The 22,802-nt window shown below is 41.5% G+C and overlaps 1 protein-coding gene across 5 annotated transcripts in view; it reads left to right on the top strand.

The window, feature by feature from the left end:
• PRKAG2 (protein kinase AMP-activated non-catalytic subunit gamma 2) overlaps positions 1-22,802 on the top strand; it is a 216,945-nt gene that overhangs the window by 159,665 nt on the left and 34,478 nt on the right. For all 5 annotated transcript variants that reach the window (XM_054638079.2, XM_054638070.2, XM_077189179.1 and 2 more), the window contains one exon: positions 8,906-8,987. In XM_054638079.2, the coding sequence (XP_054494054.2) occupies positions 8,906-8,987 (82 nt within the window). The remainder of the gene's footprint in view (positions 1-8,905; positions 8,988-22,802) is intronic.

Raw genomic sequence — 22,802 nt, 5'->3', positions numbered from 1 at the left:
GATTTATTATTTTATGATATATATTATATTAAAACTATACTAAAAGAATAGAAGAAAGGATTTCATCAGAAGGCTGGCTAAGAATAGCAAAAGAAGGAATGAATAACAAAGGCTTGTGGCTCAGACAGAGAGTCTGAGGCAGCTGACTGTGATTGGCCATTAATTAGAAACAACCACATGAGACCAATCCCAGATGCACCTGTTGCATTCCAGAGCAGCAGATAACCATTGGTTACATTGTGTTCCTGAGGCCTCTCAGCTTCTCAGGAGAAAAAATCCTAAGGAAAGGATTTTTCAGCAAATATCATGGCTACAATAGACTACAATTCTGGTACTAGAATTTTGTGATGTTTACTCAAGCCTTAAGTATAGTATCAACTAATTTCAGGCTTTTTTAGGGGAAACATGTTTCATTTTAAGTTTAAAAAATATCACTGAAAGCTGGTGTAGTAAGTGTTCACTCAGTGAAGTCACTGAGTGAAGTTCACTCATGACTGAGCTTTGAAATATAACACTGAGATGAAGAAAGCAAAATGGTAGATAGTAAATGTGTTTATTTAAATCAGTTTTGGCTCTGAGTATTTTTTTTTCATTTGTTATTCTCAGTGGCCTCGGTTCTGCAGATTACTCATCAGTACTCTGGCCTCAATCCAGCTAAAGTACTTAAGTAAGTGCATAACTTTAACTAACATGAATAATCCTGTATTCAATGCCAGCAAATGGAGACACACATCCACGTGGGTTCACTTTCTTCTTTCCCATTCACTTTAAATTAGTGAATGTTTACCTGTGTTCTACCATTAATAGTATCTTAATGTTCTGTTTGCTTTTTTTTTAATGTACATTTTTCACAAGAAAATATCCACTAAAATCATGCTTAGTACCTGATTGCTGCCACTCTCTCCTGCAATAATTCCCTCTTGCTCTTAACTGAGCCCCTGAGTATGATGAGAGGTTGGTCTTATTTCAAAGAACCCAAGGAGCACTCCAGCATATGTGTAAAAACAGCTGAAGTGTGTCTTTTTGATCATATACAATAACAAATATTTAAGACAAGAACACTTAAAAACTCTGGAAGAGATTAAAACTGAGTGGCATCCCTGTGTTTGCAGCCAGGTAGAACACTTGTAGCATCTGTATTCATAACAAACTCAGGTTAGCTCCTCACAAGTACTTGACTTCTTTGAAAGTTCTTCAAAAGGACAGAATTTAAATTGTGTGGCTGTTTGATTAATAACATGTCACACTGATAATTGTGATTTGGACTCATTTGGACTCCACCTATACTCAACATGAGTAATCTGAGGAAGGAATGTTGGCCACAAGGGCTTGTCTGGAGAATGCCTCTGATATTCTTGACTCTAAACTCCACCTTATCTGAGTAGCAGAGTGATACAGGATCAGACACAGCCACAGATTAGAGGTTATGTAAACAAATCCTGCCTCTTTCCTACTCCTGCCTTGATTTCTCTCTAGGAGTTTAGCTTGGGATCTTGTCTATTCCTTCATATTTTACTTTCTTTGACGTTTATTTTTCAGAAGTGCTTAACTCTTCTCTCACTGGGGCCATTTTTCTTTGCCTTAAACCGAGGTGCTGGAGAACACTGTGTGCAATACAGGTTCTTTGTTTCTGCTGTTAGATCAAAGGAAGTTCTGCAAATCTATTCTGTTTCACAATTAAGTCAGGAACAGAACTCACTGGGATTTAACTTCAAGTTCATTTCCATACAGAAATATTTAGGAAGGGCTCACCACTAAAAATGTGAAATCTCTCTGCACCTTTGTTCCATGTGTCTCCAGGGTAAGCAGATTCCAATACTCAGTAGTGCAGTGAGGATTTAGTAGAAATTAAGGTTGTCCATTTTGTCATCTTTCCTCATGCAGCATGCACTCCATTTTTATTTTTCTTTTTTTGTTGTTTGTTTGTTTGTTTGTTTTTTGTTGTTGTTTTTAATTTCTGTTATTTATTTAGGATTCAGCTAAAATTGATTGTTGTTACATTTATGTTATCCATTTGACCTACTAAAGATCTCCAACTGCTTATCACTAATAATTAACTCTGTAAAGTAATTCATATCATAGCTGCTTTGTGGAAGGATACCTGCAGCAGGAGGCTGGTTGCAAGTTATAAAATGTAAAAGCAATATACACTTGTTCTGTATTTCATGCCACAAGACTCCTGCTCAGGACCACTGGGACCATCATATTCTGATCAGATTGGGATGAAATAAAAAAATCCTTCCAGGGTAGAGTTCTTATCCAGTGGCAAGCTCTGTCTGAGCTGTTTTGAAATGAAATTCGAGTTTCTTCAGCCTCACTGTACATACTGGAAATACATTTAGAATAGATGCTCCCTCACTTTCATACCTGCTGTGGGACAGTTGTGTCCCTAATTTATCAGATTAGGGACAGAGCACCCAGCTGAACCCAGTAAGGACTCACTGGGGAATATTGTCAGTGCCAGGCTGGTCTATGGGGCTTGGTTATTCTGTTCTAAACAAATTGTAAAATCTGAGCTGCCACCACCTTCATTTACACATGCTAGGCACAGACTTGATTATAGCATTTGGTATTTCAAAAACCTTTTAAGGCTAAAGCAATTTTTATCACATTCCTTCTGGATATGGGAAATAAAAACTCCAATCCAGTATTTTGTATGAGGCATCCCCTTCCTTACTGCTTTGTTTGGTGCTTGGAACAGTTTCCTTATAATAAATGGTGGAAATTACAGTTCCTGCCCAGCTGCTCTGGTCACCCTGAGCTTTTTGAGGTTTTTAAGGTGAGACCAGAGCTGTGTCCTCAAACACCCTCAGGGACTGCCACCCTGCAGCCTTTGCAGCTCACAGGTGCCTCTTTCAGATACAGAAGGGATCCAAGCTGGGATCCTGACCTCAGCCTCAGTGATTCCAGTGTTCTCAGCTGTCCCAAACCCACCATATCAGTTACCACACTCTAGCAAAAAACAAGTAGCAGTTTAATTTACAGTTTAACCAGAAGATGAAACCTTTTTTTTTTTTCTGGTAACTTGTCCTTTTCCACTTTACAAACCAGGCTAAATTAAAGCAAAAATAAGCAGGAAGTGTTCTAAATTAATTTTATACAGATTGCAAGAGAATAAACATATTTATGACATACATTTGGGAAAAACTGTAAGTTGTTCTTTGACAGCTCATCAGAAGAGTTGTTAACTACTTCAGTTGTGCAGAACTGTAATTGTAGGAGGGAGCAGTAGCAAATGGTGGGAAAATTACCATTCCTAGTTTACTCTTGCATTCAAAATGGCTTTGCCTTGATTTGCATTTAGATGGGAATTCCTTCTGTTGCTCTTCAATCCATTAGGTTTTATAAGGTAAGTGGCCTTTTTTTTTTCTGAAGTGCTGGGAAGGGCACTCAGTTTTCTGCTGAGCTGTGCAGGTGGCACCCCAGCATATCCATATTAAAGCCATCAGGAAAGAGAAAAGCAGCCTTGAATTTACCTGGAAATGCCTATTTTTAAATAAAGCACAAGTAACATTTTTGTGGCAATGCCTGAGTAAGTCTGCTCCACACAGACCTGTGGTTTGCAGCACAATTTCTTTTTTTAGGTTGTTCTTTCTATTCCTACACAGTCACCAAAACTAATATGTAATCTTTATTATTACTCAGACAATATTTGTTATTTGTTCCAGAATATTTCTATTTCAGAATGAAGGCTACTTTTTTGAAGGGAGGGGGAAAAGAAAATTTACATTTATATAGATTTGTAAACTGGGTTTTGTACATAACATACATACATAGAATTCTCATTGAATTACCATACTAAGACTGTATATATTTTTCTAAAGATTGGACAAAAATAGAAATTAAAAAATAACAAGCCTGGAAGGGACATTAAAAATTCATTTTCCCCCATCAACACAATCAACTATATGGAAATAATAATAAACAAATGGGAGTTTTTAAATCCATTGCTAAAAACCTCCTGTGATGGAGATTTTAGAGTTTTTTCAGCAAAATGTGCTGGTGCTTCACTTCTGTTACACTCAGAAACTTCTCCCAAAGTCCAACCTAAGAATTCTTTAAAGGCTAAGTAGATAACTTCTCATCCCATAACCAGTGGACCCAGAAGAGTTAATCACTTTTCTTCTTGCAAAAACAAACCATGTCTGGAGACTGTTGAGGTATTTTTCTTCAGTCTTTTTTTTTCTGGTGTTGCGGTTTTTTGGGGGTGGGTTGTTTGTTTCTTTGGGTTTTTGATTGTTTGGGGTTTTTGTTTTAGTTTGGTTCATTGGGGGGGAGGTTGTTGTTTTTGTGGGGTTTTTTTTTGTTTGGATTTTTTCCCTTTGTAGATGAGGAAACTGGGAAGTTTTCAAGTTCTTCCTTACAGGTCATGTTTTCTGAACATGTAGATCATTGCTGTTATTTTTTTTTTTAGACTCTTTTAGTTCATTCTTGAGTTTAATCCCTAAAACTGAATGCAGTATCCCAGCTGGCATCTAACCAGGGAATGTGTGGCACAGATGCTCCATGTCTTACCTATAACACATTTGTAAATAGTGTGATTTTTTTTTTAAATTTCAGAGAAACTGACATTGTAGTCTCACATTTAGCTTCACTCCCAGGTCTTTTTCTTTGGCTTGCATGACTGCTGGAAGTCCATCCTTTCCCATTTTATTTTTGCATTTGATTATGCAGACTCTACTTACCCATATCAAAGTGCATCCTGTTTTTCAAAGCACTGCAGCAATTCTCAAGATTATTTTAAGTTCTAGGACTGTCCCTAAAGCAGCAGCTTCTTTTACCATTGAGTCACTTTGAGTCATTTGAAAATGTGGTCAGGTTATTCATTATTTCTTCCTTGAGTCATCAGTGGAAACACAGAGTGGTGTTGGACAGAACACAGAGCTCTGTGGAGCCCTCTCTTAAACCCTTCCAGTTAGATAAAGAAATCTTAGTGCCTTCCTTGAGAATATTCTTGTGACCTTTAGCAGTTGTTTCACCCAGACATTCTGGGTGAATCATTAGAGAGGCTGAGTGCTTTGGCTTTGGTTGCACACCTTGACTGTTGCTGATGATCTTTCTTTCCTGTCTCTGCTTAAAATGTCTCTTACACATCTCAGAATCAAACTTATACCAAAGAGTGTAAGGCAAGATGGCAAGAAATTATATAAAAAATTATTTTCTGCTGATGTTAATTGTTGTTCACATCCCTGAACCATCTCTATGACTTAAATACTTGTGCTTATGAAAAGGATGGGATTCCTTCAGTAGGACACAGGACTGAAAGGACTCCTAGATTATCAGAAAAAAGAAATGTAGCTTATCAGATAAGCTTTAATGTATTCATTCCAAGTGCATCTATAATTTACAGGTCTGATTTTACCTCTACAGAGTATTAGTCATTCCTCACTCCCTTTACCCTAGGAAGCTAGAGAAAACAGCCAGAGACAAAGTAAGCAGTTACCTATTAAAACTTACATTCCAGCCTTCCCAGAAATCCTAAAATCTCTTTTATTGACATCTACCTTTTGTGGCTTTTGCTGTTGTATCAACCATGAATTTTTTCTTTGTGTCTGCAAAGATTGATGCCACTGCTTCAATGGCATCAACATGACCACTATTAAGGTCATGTTGTAGGTCCATGTTTTTTGGCATAAATAATGTTCCTGTAAAAATTTGACAAAGAAATGTACTCAGGCAGTTTTGGGTTTGTGCATATTTCTCTTCTAAGCTTTTCTCTCTAGCATTTATGTCACCTGGCAATATTTAGGGTACAAGTGTTCTGTCACAGTAGTGTCTCAAACAGTTAAATTGGGTTACCTGACACACTCTGAGAGCAAACATTTGAAGCATAATTGGGATAAGTCCCTTGGTTATAGTTCAGGGAAACCTTCTGTGGCAAACAAAAAATAGTCACAAAAAACAGGTAGGAAATGTTACAGGATTTAATATCATCCTATTGGAAATTACAGTTCCTTTCAAATAAATATTTTTTCTTTGTGTTTAGCCAGTAATCCTGCTGTAAAATGACAGAAGGAGTTTTTAGAGAGACAATACTGCTAAAAATACCTTTAATTTGTCTAATCCTGTCCACAATGAACAGGATGGTGTTTTGACCATGATTTAGGCTGACTTAAGAGCGGGTTGTTCCCAGAAGGTGTGGTCCCACTGTCACTCCTGCCCTGAACAATTCCTGTGCCAGTGCTGATACAACTAAACAGTGAGTTGGATCAGGAGCTGATCTGGATAAAGCCCAATCTTTTCTTTTAGTCCCTTTGGTTTTCAGCTGCATCAGTTTCCTGCTCTGACTCACTGTGTTGCCCACAAGCCAAGAGGAGCCAGAATGCAAAGCGAGGAGCAAAGGGAACGCCATGATCAGCAGCTTGTTCCAAAATTGGTTTAAACAAATCCTGAGACTGCAGGCACATTGAAGGATGGGGTTTCAGCCTTAAGTTCTCCATTTCCTTTGGGTTTCTTTTTTGAGCAGTGTGGATGGTACATGTTTCTATTACAAATCCCTGTTGTATATTAAATTACTGCCTTTTTATTATCCTGAGTTTCTCATGGTACTCTTGGTCTGGATGTAGGTTCTGCCACTGTAAAACCCTGATCTTGCAGTGAGCTCTGGGGTTTGTAGCATGAAATAAGCTCAACTGACTTCTCATAAACATCTCGTGTTCTGTGGCAGTGAAATTCAATGCACACCTTTCAAGTCTCAGTGTCACTCCCAGCTACAAAAACCTTGGAGTTGTATTTCCTTATGGCTGGTGCTTACTAGATAATTATGGGGAGTAAATTAAAACAAAAAGAAACAAAATCATGGCAGTTATTTCCAATCAGATATGTCATCTTCTTCTCGGCCTTTGATTAAGAGTAGATGTTATAAACTCTTATCAGTATCAAGGTGCACGATAAGGAAGATAAATAATTTAGAGCTTTTAAAGCTAGCTCCCAGAAGTAATTAAAAGCTTCCAAAGCATTTTGATTAGTAGGCTGAAAATATTATAAATTAATACGAACTGCTTTGGTATCTTGTGTGACTGGTCAGTTAGAACATTTACTGAAATCCTGGAAGCATCTTAAAAATACACCTGTGAATGAAATATTTTAGAGTTTTCTTTTCAAAGGATCTTTACAGTAAAGAAGAACTGGCTATTGTTCACTTCCTCCTATATCCTTAAAAGTGTCCATAGAAAGAGGTAGCTTGGGAAAAGAAAAAAGCTGTCACCAGCAGTTTGTTTCCTTGCTTGAAGCTTCACTGGGCTTGAGAAATTACGAGACAGTTTCCTGTTTTCCCATAGATTTTGGCTCTCTCCCCCATCACAGTTTTATTCTCATTATCTTTCATCTTTCCCTACGTTTAATTCTTATTGCTGTGCTGTGCTGGGTCTATCCAACCTCCCCTCCTTGAAGGGCTTGCTGAACTTTTGAAGCCTGAGCTTCCCCTTGGGACCAGCAGATTTAAAATATTCCTTGACGACTCCCGTGACTCCTTTGAAGCTCCATCCATGTGTGTCAGCTGCCATTGCCAAAGAAATAATCCGTGTATCCCCTTCTCCAGCATCCGTATCTGAACCGCTCCTGCTGAGCTTCCTAAGCAGCCAGCGGGGACCTGCGCATTTCAGCTAAAGCTTTACCACACCTCACGGCCAAAATAAATATAAATGACGAATCTATTTCGAATATTTCCTCTTTTCCCTCGCTTCTGCTGTAGCCTGGCTCAGGGCTGTGATGCAGTAAATCCCATCCCATGTAAACTGCAGCGTCTCATGGTGCGAGCCCCGTCCTTGAGCCGCGCCGCTCACCCGGGAGAAGCTGACATTCGGGCTGATCTTGAATTGTGACTTAACCTGGGATTGTTTTACATGGAAACCAGCGCGCCCGTGCCCACAGGGATGGAGCGGGTACCCTGGCACAGAGGGCAGCTCGGGACGGAGCGGGGATCCCGAAACAGGGAACGCTCCAGGATACCCGGTACCCCGGGATGGCGGATACCCCGGAATAGAGGGGGAATCCCGGCATAGAAGACATCCCGAGACAGAGTGGGTATCCTGACAGAGGACACCCTGAGATAAAGCGGGTATCCCGGGATAGAGGGCACCGCGGGATGGCAGCAGCCAGGATGGAGCGGGTATCCCGGGATAAAGGGCACCCCGGGGCCGGGATAGCGGCACGGCGCACTGCGGGAGCTCCCGTCACACACAGGGGAAACCCCTTCGACACCCTGACACCCCCCGGGGCGCAGTGGAACCGTCCGCTTCCCCGCCGCTGCCTCGCAGGTGAACGCTCGGGAGCGTACCAAGCCCCGCTGGCAGGGGGAGAGAAGGGTTTCCCCCAGTCCACCTTCAGTCGCACCGCTCTAGTTCAGGGCAGCCCGAAGAACAGCCGAGGCTGCGGAACGGGCTGCGAGAGGCGGCTACCCCGACAGAGCTCTCAGGGCACTAACCTTCCCCTCCTCCTCCTCCCTTTTCCGCGCGGAAGTGGTAGCTCCCTCCCCCTCCCGCCGCTGACCAACGGGCTCGACTGCAGCAAAATGGAACGTACCAACCGCTCCGCCGGGGGGAGGGGGGAGCGGCGAGGCGTGGCGGGAAGCGCCGTCCTGTGAACGGGCGCCCGGGGAGCCGCTCCCGCCGAGCGGGGAAGAGGCGGCGCCCGCAGGAGGCACGGCCAGGGAGCCGGAGCGAGTCCGGGGGGAGCCCGGCGGTTCACGGGCTGGGGGAAGGCGAGCCTCGGTTCCTCCTCCTGGTTCCTCCCCCCGCGGTGTGTGCGAGTGGCAGCGTGTGCGGAGGCCGAGGGGCAGCTGCCGCCGTCCCGCCTTCCCTCCCCTCCGCCCGCTCCGTGCCGCCACTCCCGAGCCGATGCCGCCGCGGGGCCGGTGAGTCCGCGCCTGGATGCTCATCTCCTTCTCCTCTCTTCCCTCCCGCAGGCGGCGGCAGCGGCTCCGGCTCCCTTGCAGCTCCCGGCCGCCTCCGAAGGGATGCTGGAGAAACTAGAGCTCGAAGATGAAGGTAAAAATCCACGGCGGCAGCGGGGGCCGGGGGCGGGCCGGGGACACCCACGCGGCCGGCGGGGTCCGGGCGGGGGCGCGGGCGCGGGGGATCCCCGGCGGGGAGCGCGGGATGCGCCGTGCCCGGGCCGTGTCCTTGCGGGGCGGGTCGCAGCCTCGCCGGCCGCGGAGCCAGCCCGGTGCCGCTGCGGAGCTTTTGTCCCGGTGCCGATCCCGCTGCGGCGCCCTTGTGCCGGTGCCGCCGCCGGGCCGTGCCCGATCCGCCGCTGCCGCCGGCCGGGTCCCGCTCTGAGGGAGCGCAGCCTTCGCGGCACCCCCTCCTTCTCCTCCTTCTCCTCCCCGTAAAAAACCCGTTCTCCTTGAATACGTCTGCGATACCAAATATAGACTTTGAGAGCAGTGATGGAAAGCTCTTTCAAGTGAAGCTTCCCCTCCTTATGGCAGCACATACATCTGTTCAAAGCAGCTGTACACTGAATTTTCCTTATGTGGCTGCGCTCTGTGGTTGTTCTTTGCCGTGCTCTGAAGGGCTGCAGTTCTCACTGAGTGTGCTGTGCTTTCACAGGGCAACTCCTGGCAAGTTTTTCCCTCTCGCAGGTACTAAACCGTGCTGTGGGAAAGCAGGGATGGATTTTTTTTTTTCCCTCCAACTTGCACCAAGCAGCCACTTCACCCCTGAAAGATCCGTGCTGAGTATCTCGAGCTTTCATTTTCAGAAAGGATTAGCTTCGTGGATGCAAATGTGGACGCATGGCTTAATCTCTATGCTCAGCATTGAGAAGTGGCTGAGACTTCATGGGATGTGTTTTTCTGTAGTTGGTAACTCCTATTGTAAAATGTAGGACAAATATTTAAGGAAAACTTTGAAAATAGCAGGCTGAGTCATTCTGGGAGAAGATATATCTAAGCTGGTATGCTAATAAGGCAAGCTTCTTGGTTACTAGCATGCTGCCTGCAGTTGTGGGACTGGTCTGGAAAAGTAACACCTTTTATTTTAATCTTTCTGTGTGTGAGAAAAGGAAGCTCTTAACAATTGCATTCTTTGAGCTGCCTTTTTTTTTTTTTTTTTTTTAGAGTCCAGACAGAGTTTGAATTGCAATGAAATGCTGCTTGTGCCTTTGTGCATCTTGAACATGCTTAAGTATGAGTATTTGGTGCAGGGGATCAGTTGCTAACTTGTAGGGTTGTTTTTTTCCTCACACCGTTTAACTATTTTTAGTTAGGCATTCACGTTATGCTTATGGAGAGGTAGAAAGTTACCAATTTACCTGTTTATTTTTACATAAAGCTTGCTACTGTGAGATACAGGTTCCTAAAACCTGCTGAATCATTTATAGTTAAGCCATTTAAAAATCTATTTAAAATATCTTACAAATTTAGGGATATAAGAAGGATCTCTAGGTTAAAAAAAATCTGAAACAACAAACCTTCAGTTTGCACTTTTTTTAAAAGTGTAATGTGGAGTTATGTGGAGACACTTGATAAGGGTGAAGATCTGTGTGTCTTCTAAAACCCTGCAATAAGGTAATTCGAATTCTTTAGAAAGTTTAGTATTTCAACCACTTTTTTATGTTTTTCAAGCTTCTGTTTTGCTTTGTCTCCTAATTTGTTTGGCTCTAAGGTTCAGGCTGTGTGGATGCTCACTCTGGGAGGGTGAGAGGAGTTCAGGGGCCTGTTGGAAGATCATGGCTAATAGCAAGTTTAAAGTAGGGTGTGGGTTTTGAAAGGAAGCAGTCACCTTATTAGCCTTTCAGACTAAATGAGAACCTGGCTTTAGGCCTAATTTTAAAGCAAGCATAAAGGGGGTAGAGTGCTGTATTCAGAACCTGGGGTGTGAGTAAAAGTGAGTGTGTGAGAGTCAGACCCAAAGCTGCTGCCCAGAGTGCTTCTGTGTGAGAGGCCCCGGGGAAAGAGAATCACAGAAAGTTGAGATGCAGCTGGAAATGCAGCAGCTTTGGTGCAGTACCTGTTTCATGACCTAAATTTTTGCACTGGTTGCTGTCATTGTATTTGTGCTGATATTGGGGGTAGGAGAGTAAAGGACCTCTGAAATGTTCACTTTGTTGTTGGATAGCAGGTGGTGAGTGCTCAGAAATTGAGGAACACCTCTGAAGTCTTGATAAGGTTTCATTAGGTGGCTGTAGCTAAACTGTAACTGATGATCTTTTGTCAAACTTTAAGTTTCTCTGCTGAGGCTTAAAATTGTGGGTTGAATGAGAAATTTGAAACTTGTTTTAGAGCTGCTTTCCTGACTGCCCCTGCTTTGGAGTACTTGCTCATGTGAGTTTTCCAGTTCTGTATCCATCAACAGTTGCTAACTATCTTGTGTATCAAATTATGCAGCAGTTCTGTTGAAACAGGGAGCTTAATGAAAAGAGCTGAAAAATGAGGCTCAATGTGTGTGCTGAATGCCATCCAGTATGTGAAGTGGATCTGTTAGTCCCTCTCCTCAAAGGTTACACAAATGAGAATGTGAAAGCACAGAAGGCATTCATTTAATTTGGATTCTAATTAAGAGGGTGAATTGAGAAAAAATGGTGCTAGAAAGATTTATGATTTATGTAGTACTGTAATGAAATATGCAGAGTCTGGCCTGATGGTGTGACTTCTAAATAAAACAGTGGTGTCAAGTGAAGAGCAATTTTAATTTTCATTATGTAAAAAGAATGTATATGAGCTATTTTGTACCTAATTAGCATGGACAGTGTTAGATAGGATGCTATTGTTGCAGAGAGAAGTGCTGGTCATGTTTTTAGCCTAAAACATCTTCATATATCTGGCTGAACTCTCTAAGATCAGTGTCACTTCTTACTGGGGGGTCACTGGTTCTGCCTAGGACTGGCTTCATAATGTTGCCTGGGTGATGTGTAAGTCTAAATGTCAGTGAGGTGATTTTAAACAGCACCAGGGCACCACAGCTGGAACAGCTGTAGGCTCACTATGTGCACAGAGGAGAAGGACTGCATAGGCCAGGGATATTTATTTTATTTAGGGCTCCCTAAAGGATCTTCCTCCAAGCAGCAGTCAGAGCAGGAAAGGAAAAACTCTCATGTAAGAAGGCCAGAGGCTCTTTTTAACTGAAGAATGCTCAGCTGAAAAATAAACAGAAAATTTTGAGTAATGACCTCATCCTGCTCAGTATTCCTTTGGATGGGAATGACCTACCTACATTTCCTTAAAAATGTGAGAGCTACCTGTTGTTGGGTGTGGAGTTTTTCAATGTAGCCTGAAATACAATGCTTAGAGGCCTCTCATGAAGGTAATAAATGATCAAAAACTGGTTATCTTCATACACATTATGGATTCTCCTTTTCAGCTCTAGTGTATGTGCAATAATATTTCTGTAGTAAGATTATTTCTCCTTCTGATCAGTGTCAGGAGTGGCTCTGGGTTTTCTTTTATGGATGATATGATGAGCTTGGAAAAGGACATGGAGAAATTATTATGAAGATTTAATATAAAAAAGGACTTTAGTTAATGATTTACACTTACAAGCTTTATTTTGTTAAGCTGGAATTCCATAAGTGGTTGTGTTCTAACATCTACCTGTGCTCTGAGAGGAGAAATTAGGGTAGAGTAGCAAATGGATGCCTGTCAGGTGTATTGATTCAGTGGGTATAGTTTTAGCATGTTATTTTAGAAACCAGTTTTGTTGCAATGTTGTCTCTCATCCATGTTATTCTCTTCCTTCTGCTCTCCTTGAGTAATGAAGTAGTAGCTGCTGAAAGCAGAGCTAACTACTTCTCTGTAGCATCTGCAAACCCCTTCTGGAGGTGTTTTCTGCAGAGTTCATTTAATTGCAGGGTTCTGCTGTGTCTGTGCTCAGTTCCTGGTCTGGAAAAAGGGAATTCTGCAGAGTGTGTGCAGCAGTTGCAGCATCAGCGTCATGGGACCAACGTGCTCCCTCTTGGGCTCTCTCCTTCTCTGGATAGTTGCACGAAGCAGCTTTCAGACATTGGATAAACAGTTTGCATTAGAGAGGAATCTCTCCTAGTAGTGCTCTGGCCTTCATCTCACTCTCTTCTGTTACCTGCTCCTTTCTGGCTGTCTCCTGAAATAGACTTTCACCAGTAATTGCATCTTCACTGCTCTTGGGTCTGGGGTCATTCCTTCCCTGCTCTGCAGGTTTTCTCACTGTGTCCTTTTAAAAATAGTTTCTTGGGCTCTTCCTGCCTGCCAGCCTCCCACTGTCAAGTGAATATCTGAATCAAGGTATGAAAACAGATGTAACTCTGGGCCCAGAAATAATTAAAAGAACCATGTAATAAAATGCATGTTAATAGGCAGGTTGGGTTTTGTTTCCTTGTTAAGGCTGAAGGATCAAGTGCTTGGGTTAGGAGGTGGTAAAGTTAAGCCATGGTTTTGCAACTGTAATTAATATCTAATAAACATTCATTATGTGATTGTTTAAGCTGATGTTCTCTGGCACATAGAAACTGTATTTTGCCCTCAAGATGTGCTTTGAGATACGAAGGGACATGGTGATAGTGATAAGAGAATGTTTTGTATTAAATTTTACATAGTTTAGAATCCTGAGTGGACACAGTAAGAAGTTGTTAAGCAGAGATGCTAATTGTTATTAATGGATTTCATACAGTCTCTACTATGATGTACTTGACAAAGCTGTTAAAGAGCAACATATCTGGAGTATTTGGATGTTCAGCTGTATTAGTTTATACAAGCAATCATGATTCAGTGCTACACTGTCCTAGGCACCCTGGTCCTTTGCCTACAAAATTTCACTGAGCAGTGCAAGAGAAGATGCTGGAAGCTTTGTTGTCCTCAGTGAGGGCTGTTCCTGTGACCCACACACGAGTCTTTTGTGCAATTATTGCAGGGGGTTCATGTCAGCCCAGTGCCCACTGTGTCCACACAGTCCTGTTTTCCCTCTCCTACAGAGGACACAACTGTCTTATTCTTAACATGGTATTTAGCCTCACAGTGAGCAAAGCCCTACTCTGTCTTGACTAGGAAATAACCCATTTAGCAGCTAAAGTTTGCAGTCTTTCTCAGGAAGCAAAAATTTTTAAGCTTTACCCATCTGGGAAGTGATGTTTTAATATAGCAGGATGTTTTAATGTAGCAAAATACACAGGACATGCTTCAAAACTCTGCTTTGGGTCTAGAGGGAGGCAAGAGCTTCTCGATGAGAAAGCTTTCATAAAATTTTAATGTGGTCAAAACATGTATCTTCCCTAACTTGTTTATGGAAACAAGTGGCTGGGACTTCCTAGAAAATGCTTACCATGGCAGCAATTCCATGTAATTGCTTTGGCAAAGCTGCAGGGATCTGAGAACAGTTGTACAGGAAGTGTTGGGGCCCATTGTGTCCTGCCCAGCTTTGCACCTGCACAGTTTGCAGACATTTATCTTCCAAGTGAAAGCCACTCTTGGCCTGAAAAATATTGGGACAATGAGGTTTTCTCTTAACACCTGAATGACATTGCTGCTTCAGGTTGTGCATGTGTGTTAGTGTCTGATTGACAAAGACTGATTTACAGTCACTTTTACCAGCCAGTCCTGCTGCTGCTGCCACTTCTGTGTGCTCCAGAGGAATGTCAGCTCTTTGAAGAGCTTCCCTGCAGAACCTCCCTTGTCCAGAAGCTGCTTGGTTTGATAGTGGGGCTGGTAAACAACTGCTTGATAGGAGGTTGGAGACTTTGGCCAATATCATCTCAATTTCCTGGTTTAGAGTTATTGAGTTCACAGTGTTTAGTGCTTGAACAGGGATAGACCTGGAAGATGTGACAATGTCAGTGTGGCCTTGTAGGTGACTCCAAAATGCTGTTTTGTTACTTGTCTGTGACTGCTGTTTGTTATTTGTCTGTGACTGCTCTGCTGAGCACTACCAGGATGGAGAAGGGTGGCTACAGAGTGTTTCCCTTAAGAAACTTCCTGGGGGATGTGCTCCAATGTTCTATCCAACACATTTCTTTAATGCCCTGCACATTCATAGGCAGGACAGTACAGATGGAACAGGATAATTGTCTTGGTGGTTTGATTCTTTCTGCTGTTAAATTTGGCTGATAAGTCAATGCTCTTGGAAAACCTCCTGCCTTGGGGCATGGCTGAGCTCTGCATGGAGGTGACTTGGTTTAAACTGAAGTAATGCCAGTGTGACAGGAATGACAGCAGAATATTTGCATCAGTTGGCTCAATCTAACTGGTGCTAAACAATCTTAAATAGTTCTGCTTACTAATCATCTGCAGCAGACGTGGGTGTTCTGTAAGACAGGACTTTTCATGAAGTGCTCTGTGGTTTTGATAATGTGAGGGTGCATGATCACAGTGTTTGGAGCCTCAGCTCATGACACTGACATCAGTTCTGCTGTTTGTTTAGGAGCTTGGTCTTTGGGGAGCAATGACCTGTCTGCAGGTACTTTGTTGATTTGAATATTTTTAGCTTCCAGAATGTACAACTCTATTAGCATTGCATGGGTTTAGGGAAGTAGTTGAGTCTGAAACATGAAGAGATGCATTTCCAGAGTAAGTACAGGAGCTGATGGCATTGTTTTTCAGAGCAGTTCTTGTATCTTGAAACAAAATATTCCTTTCCATGCTGAGACTGTTTGCCTTGGGTGCCTGTTGTGGTGGGTTTTACTGTAGTGTTTTACTGCACTGTACTGTTTTCTTTACTTTCTTCTACTGTACAGTAAAACTGTACTGTTTTACTTTACAGGAGACTGACAAATGGAAAATCTGACAATTCAGGGGAAAATCCTTCTGTGGAAGGGTTGAACTAATGGCTGGGATTAACATAAAGCCAAAGCAGTTTAATACAAGCCTGACTATGTCAGAGCAAAGTCAAATTTGTCTTTTAGACATCCAGCTTGGCATCTAGATGGAGTTTTGGAAAGCTTAAATTACCTTGTCCTTCTAAGAGTGGACCACATCTAAAAGGTTTTTGAGTATGTTGTGGATATCTTCAGGGTAGCTTCTGAATACTGTTTGAATACAACTAACTTGGTTGTAGGTTCTTTTCCTCCTCTGCTGATTTTTTTGTGGATTTTACTTTTTCAGTGAACCAGTTGGGTGATTTTAGCAATTTTGACTGTGGCAGAGGTTAATGGTACTCCTACATTTTGTCTAAAAGCAATCTTCCTGTGCTATAGACCACTGGTTTTACTTGTGATGTAGTTTTCTTTTTGTCTTTTTAAGGTGTTTTTTAAGTTGTGTTAGGTTGGGTTTTGGGGTGGTTTTTTTTTTTTTGTTTGTTTGGTTTGTTTGTTTGTTTCTTTTGGTTGGGGTTTTTTTACAAAATTATTATTTTCCTTTTCTCTTTGTATTGTGACAGAGTATTTAGTTCTGACACTGGGCATTTTAAGAAATAGAAAGAAAAAGGTGTTTTTTTCCTACCAGTCCCTCACACTGGCATTCTTTTCTGCTGTTTATTTTGAATTTCTGCTGATGTAAAGACAGAGAGAAAAGAGATGTCTGAGCTGCTGGAGAAGGGAGCAAACTGAGATGGGCATAGGAAAAGGCCATTTATGAGGAAACCATCAGGCTTTTCTCATTTAACTCAGTAAAAGGAAAACCAAGAAGGGGATAACACTGTGTGTATGAAAATATCCTAGAAGGGATGGGAAGGGGGTAAACACTGGGGAGGGAAATTAAATGAAGAACAACATTGGCACAATAATAAATGGATTTAAACTCTTCCTATAAGAGCTTTGAAACACTCTTCTAACTTCCAGCATAGGTACTGTAGGATGGGGTTGTAGGATAGATTTAATGCTTTGGCTCAGTTCAGGGTGGAGGGTGATCACTCACAGCAAGGGGTTGTGTGGCTGCCTTTGATAGAAGTCTCTGAATGCCAGAGTGCAGAAAGTGAATGCTCTGCTCTACACAAGCAGTTCCATGGATCTCCCCTGCCACAGCCTTGCTTCAACTTCTCTAGTATAATTTTGAGTCAGTTCCTTTAAAAAAAATAAGGCAGAAAGAACCTCTCCAAAACTCCAGTGCTACTCTGTATAGACATCAGGTCAGCTTTGGGAAGAGTTGCAGGTTATCTGTGGTATAGAGAAAAAATCAATAATACCTGTAAAATGGGTTCCAGAAAACTGTTTCTGAATACATTGAATGTGTGTTGGATGTCACCTGCTTGAGTTACAGAGCTCTTGGTTCATTTTCTGTGTAGCTTCAAGCTACACCTGCTGTAGGTAAATCTCCTAAGTGGTATATTGAAACAGAACACTCAATAGCCTATTAAAGTGTACATACAGATTCATAAATTTTTATAAGAAATGCCAATAATAGGTGTTAGAAGGTGTTGGCATAGGGAGGGAAGGAGAAGTGTGCAAAGGCAAATTAGAGAGAAATGAAAATGTAAATACCTCATTATTAAAAGCTTCAACTTTAGATGTTGTAAGTAATTAGGATTTGAGACCAGCAATTTATTAGACTTCACAAAACTGTTTCTCCAGCAAACTTAGTCCAAAGTCCTTATGGCTGAAATCTTAAAAAAAGCATTTCTCCCTTAAAGCATTGATCCTTTGGGTTTAGTCTTCAGTGGAAGATTGGCTCCAGATTAAGTATTTGCCCTGTTCATAGGGATATGGCTGCAGCTTGTGAAGATGCTGTGTGCTCATTTTGAAAATGCTTCTTGTGTGATTAATGTTTTGGTTAACATTAGGTTTGATCTTAAACGAATTCCTAGAAGACTTAAATGACTACTTATTTTCTAAAAGTAGTTTGTGCAAACTGTGTATCTAGTAGGACTTGGGCTTGTTTTAAAGATACAACAAAAATTCAAATTGTTGACTGACCTTGCAGCAGAGATACTGGCTGGTTTATTCTCTCATTAATCACATACCTTGAAGTTCCCTTGAATCCAGCTCTGCACAGAGTGGTTGCTGATATTAATATTCAGAAGTTTAATACCATTTTTAGTTTCTTGCCTTTCGTGTCTCGCAATCTCGAAGAGCAGGCCCACATTCCAGACAGGCGACATCTTAATTTAGATCTTTGTTTGGGATGCTTAGGGAAAAATGGTAGTGCCTGTTGTCAAGGGAAAATCTTGAACACGGTTTAGAAAATTCTTCAGGTCAGCTTATTCTTTGTTGTGGTGAAAATCCTAGAAGCATTAAGGTTGCAGGCTGAAGTTGCTACCTTTATTCACAAAACCACAGTGATGCTTTTCTCAAAGTACAGACCTTTGACCAGCAGTTGATTTAAGAGATACAGAGCTGTTTCAAAAGTATTTTTCAAAAGGATTCAGTTGGGCTTATGGTACTGTTTACCAGTTAGGTCCTAAACAAGGCACCTCTTGCTTGTACACAAATAAGTTTCCCTGCCTGCCTGGACAAGGAACTTCAGAGTTACTATGATTAGCTCAGGAATGTGGAGTTTCTTAAGCTGCCCATCACTTTTTTTTGTCTGTCTCAAATCTCACAATAATCATTTGCTTATCCACACTGCCAGTAGAGAGCTACAGTAAAACAGAAATGTTAACTTTGCCCAGTTACCAGGACTTAACTAACACCACTAAAGAGGAACAAAATTCAGGGCAGGATTTTGAAGTGTGCTGTGAATGTAAGCCTGCAAAACAATTCAAATCTCTCATTGTTTCAAACAATTGTTTGTAACACTTTTCTCTTACAAGTCTTAGGTACTGCTGGAATTTGAAGACATGTAGGTATCTAAACCTCAAAACCAGCAAAGTGGATCTTTTGAAGTATTGTCAAGAACTAATAACTGTTTTGTTCTAAGCAGGATGTGCTTTTGGAGACACTTGTCTCATTTCTTGTTTAGGACCTTTAAGGAAGGAGGTTGTACAGTGTCCTAAGGTTGCTTTGTTCTGTCTAACCAGCTTGTGGAATGCATTAATAGCTCTCCAGCACCTGTGGTGGTTTTTTTTGTTTGCCTATTGTTTTGTTTAAGCAAACTGCCTTTTCTTCTTCATTTCTGCTGTAGCAAATTAAGTTAATAACAAGGTACTTTTCTCTCAGTAGTGGTGGTGTTTAGTTACTCCACAATTTGCACTCTTCCAGTTGAGTGTTTTTTCCAGATTTTGGTATTTCCTGAAAAATTGTATTATCCCCAGCCTACTTCTAAATTCAGGTTGAAGATACTGTGAAGTTTTAAGTTTTGCAACCATTTCAAACTCTTACTGCAAGCTCTTTAAAGTGTGGTCTGTTCCTGTTTTGAAGATCACTAAAGAGAATGTTCAATAAAATGAAGTCTTGATCCCCTGATACTCAGTTGCAATGGGAGGTATCAAACTCCTGCTAAAAGCACTTCCAGGGTGAGTTGTAGAAATGTCAAGTCCTGCACTATGAGCTTGCATTGCCATTCTGCACCACCTGATTTGCATGAGGTGGGCTTTGCAAATGTTCCAGCTTGGGGAAGAGTTTGAACTGGAGTCCATGTCTTGTTAAGAACACACAGTTGTCATCCAGTCTTGCAAACCCACTGGAAAAAAGCATATTTCTAGTTTTGCTGCAGCTGGGATTGCTTGTTAGGCAGCTGCCATGGGGTGACTCTACTCTGTCTTCTCATGCAGTGATATCCATGCTTGCTTTAAAATTAGTGTCTCAAGCATGCTGTGATCTTTTTACTATTATTTCTATTTTGTGTCTTCCTTCTTTTTCATCCAGTTGATCATTTTATTCTGGGTAAAAGCTGTTAGTCTGAACTGTTCCTGACACAGCTGTGTTGACTTTTTTCTTTGCTTTTGATGAGCTGCCTTTGTTGGTGCTTACAAATACACTGGTTTTAATAACTTGCTTTAATACACTCCTAAGAATTCTGACTGGGTTTGAATTTGTTTTGCTTTCCTATAGACTGGTAGTATATCTTCTCCTTCATGAACTTGCAGAGTTCAGGAATGGTTGCTTTTAGTTGGGATGACTCCTGTTTACACACATAATAACCTGCTGTCTCTGCATGAAGCAACTCCTTGTGACAAGGCGAGAAAACATCTCAATTACCTTGCTGATCCAAAGTGACTGAACAGTTGCACTCACTCTGGAATTCAGCAAACACTAAAATGTGTGCAAAAAAACCAACAAAGGTAGATGCACACAACAGTGAAGCTTATGTTTTAAAGTGTCTTAAGCAATTCTGAGTCTAGTTCTTAAAGATGTGTTCTGGTTTCTTTTAGCTTGTTACTGTTATTAGAAGGATTGTCCTTTGTCTGAAGACCTGAGTAACAAGACAGCACATTTACTTCTGTATTCACTGTTATTTATCTGCTCATGTATCTGTTCTCCCCTCTTATTTTCTGTGCCTCTGGACCCTCTTCCTATTTGCAGGATGAGGTGCAGTTAGCAAGGGAGAGCTCACTTACTCTATTGTAGTTCCTGTATGCTCACACTTCTTTTTGAAGTACTTTTCCTCTGTCACATCATATATCCATGCTGGAATATACAAGTGAATTCATCTTGGAACACTGAAGAAGCTCCTGATACTGATCTCCAGATACATTTCCTATCACTTCTTTGTATCAGAGTTTCTTACATCTGTAAACTTGCTGTAATCTTTATCTGCCAGCTCAGGCATTCCTTTTGATGAGGGTGGGAAATGTTCAATCTGCAGCATCCATGCCCTACAGCCCGTGGCTGCATGAATAATGCCACTGTGTAACTTCAATGTGTGGTCTTCCAGAATATTTTTCTTTCTGAGAACTGCAAAGAGCTTTAAAATAAAGTCTTGTTTCTGTCTCTACATCCTTTCTTCCTGTTCCTTGCATTTGAAAGCCTTTCAGTTTGTGATGGAGTTGCCAACTTCTATCACTGTCATCATATTATTTCCTTTATATTGGACTGTAAACCTGTTTGTTTTTTCCCCTGTATAATTGGAAGTAGTACATTGCTAGTCTTGGCTGCCATCTCTGCAACAAAGTTTTGTCAAGCATGTTCTAAAACTTTTGGGGTTGTCCTGTGTAGAGCCAAGAGCTGGACTCTGATCTTTGTGGGTCCCTTCCGAGGATATTCTCTGGTTCTGTGATTTATCTCCTGCCACATAGGACAGGTATTCTTGTGACCATCTCTTCCTGCTCTTTCTCTCTTTTTTAGCACTTAGTCTTACCCTGTGGCTGATTACATGGGTGGTTATTTTGGTGGTGTTTTTTTTCTTTTTCTGAGATAAGTTTCCTCATGAATAAACAGAAATCAGATACAGAAAATGATACAGCACAACAGTGCTTCTTTTCTCCTGTGCTTGCCCTTCTTAAATTATGTTAGTATTCTCTTCCTACCAAGTCTGACATTGATTCAGCTTCTGGTGTCTGGTTTCTTGTCCACTGTTTCCAGTGTTCTTGGCTCTTCAGCAGACAGCTCAGCAGACTGAGCAGTCATGCCCCCTTACTGTGTTATTCTGTACAAAATTGCAGTTTCTTGCACTTCTCTGCCAGCCCCTTGGTTCCCAAGCTTTATTTCACTGGATATACCATGAACATTTTAATTTGTGCAGCATTCAAACCTAGCTAAGAACCTGCTAAATATTTGTCTTGCAGAAGGTAGGCTGAAGTGAAGCTCTTGCTCATGATCACAGCAACATCCTGTACACAGCAATTACTGGATGAATCTGTTCCTGTCTGTCCCTTTGCTGAGGAATGCTGGCCAAATCTTACCTAATTTGATGCCCAGAACATTATTCTAGAAACCCTGCTTCATTCAGATGCCTCTATTTCCCTTAAAAGCTGTGTTCCAGGGCCTGGTGGTGAGGAATAGTTTATGGTTCCTTCTGAGTGGTGTCACTGTTGCTCTTGGAGTGGATGAACTGTATCCATTGTGGATGTTCCTTTCCAGATCTGTGTTATGTTAGTGACTTATGCTGGAACTCCTACAATCTCCAGCACTGTGAAAGCCGTGTGGGAGGTTTTCAAGGATATTAAGGAACTCCTTCAGTAAATTCAGACCAGGAGTTATCAGAAACTTTAAAGCCAGTTTTGGTGACAGCTTTCAGATAAAACCACAGTCAGAAGAACAATTTACAAGGTTAATGATGTCTTTTACCTGTTGTATTCTCTGCCAAGAGTTATCTGTAACAGGAGGGAGAGAGGGTGACTTGTCCTGGCTTTTTGAAGTGATTGCTCACCCTGGTGTCTTCTGGCAGCACTTGGCACAGCTAAGCTGATCTTTGCTGTGGGTGCTCTCATTGTTCTGGGTGGCTTCTAGTGTAAGGAAAGGGCAGGTGATATATAAATATGTGTGTGTATTTATATATACATATAAGAATAGTATAGAGTACTTTGGCATAGCACCTTTCAATACAGTTTATCAGTATAATTACACTGATAAATTTGACTTAATGTATTGCTGTTGGATCGGTTCCATAGTAAACATTGTGATGAAAAAAATCTTTGGTCTTTAGTATTTTCATTCTCTGGCATCTGAAATTTGATATTTAGTGCATCATGCAACTTTTAAAATAGAAGTATGGCTTGGAGTGCCCTGAAATGCAGATATGTATGTGTGCAGTAACAGAAAATAAAATGTGTTTTCTCCTAACTAGGCTGTTTAGTACAAGTGAGAACATCACAAAACTACATTTCTACTTCCCCATTTCCTTTTATCTATTGGACCTGGCTGAGGGGAGATGATTATGCCAATAGTAGTCAAGGTGAAAAGTAGTACTGGGAGTGCTTAGCTCAGCTTCTGCTGCTCTAAGAGAATTCTTAAGCTTTTTAAGTTGTATGGTTTCCATACTGATTCTTATTAAAAAATCAGGCAGAATGGTGCAATTACTGGGTATATTTGTGGTTTCTGTCTTCCTGCAAGCTGTTCACCAGGCTAGGCAGTTAGCTGAGTGTATATTTTGCATACTTCTCTCTGTTTTTTTCCTTACTTTTTAAAGGGCCTTTAAAATTTGGCCA

Source organism: Agelaius phoeniceus, chromosome 1 (assembly GCF_051311805.1).
Source record: "Agelaius phoeniceus isolate bAgePho1 chromosome 1, bAgePho1.hap1, whole genome shotgun sequence".
NCBI classification, from domain to species: Eukaryota; Metazoa; Chordata; class Aves; order Passeriformes; family Icteridae; genus Agelaius; species Agelaius phoeniceus.
This window is presented reverse-complemented; position numbering and strand designations above follow the sequence as displayed.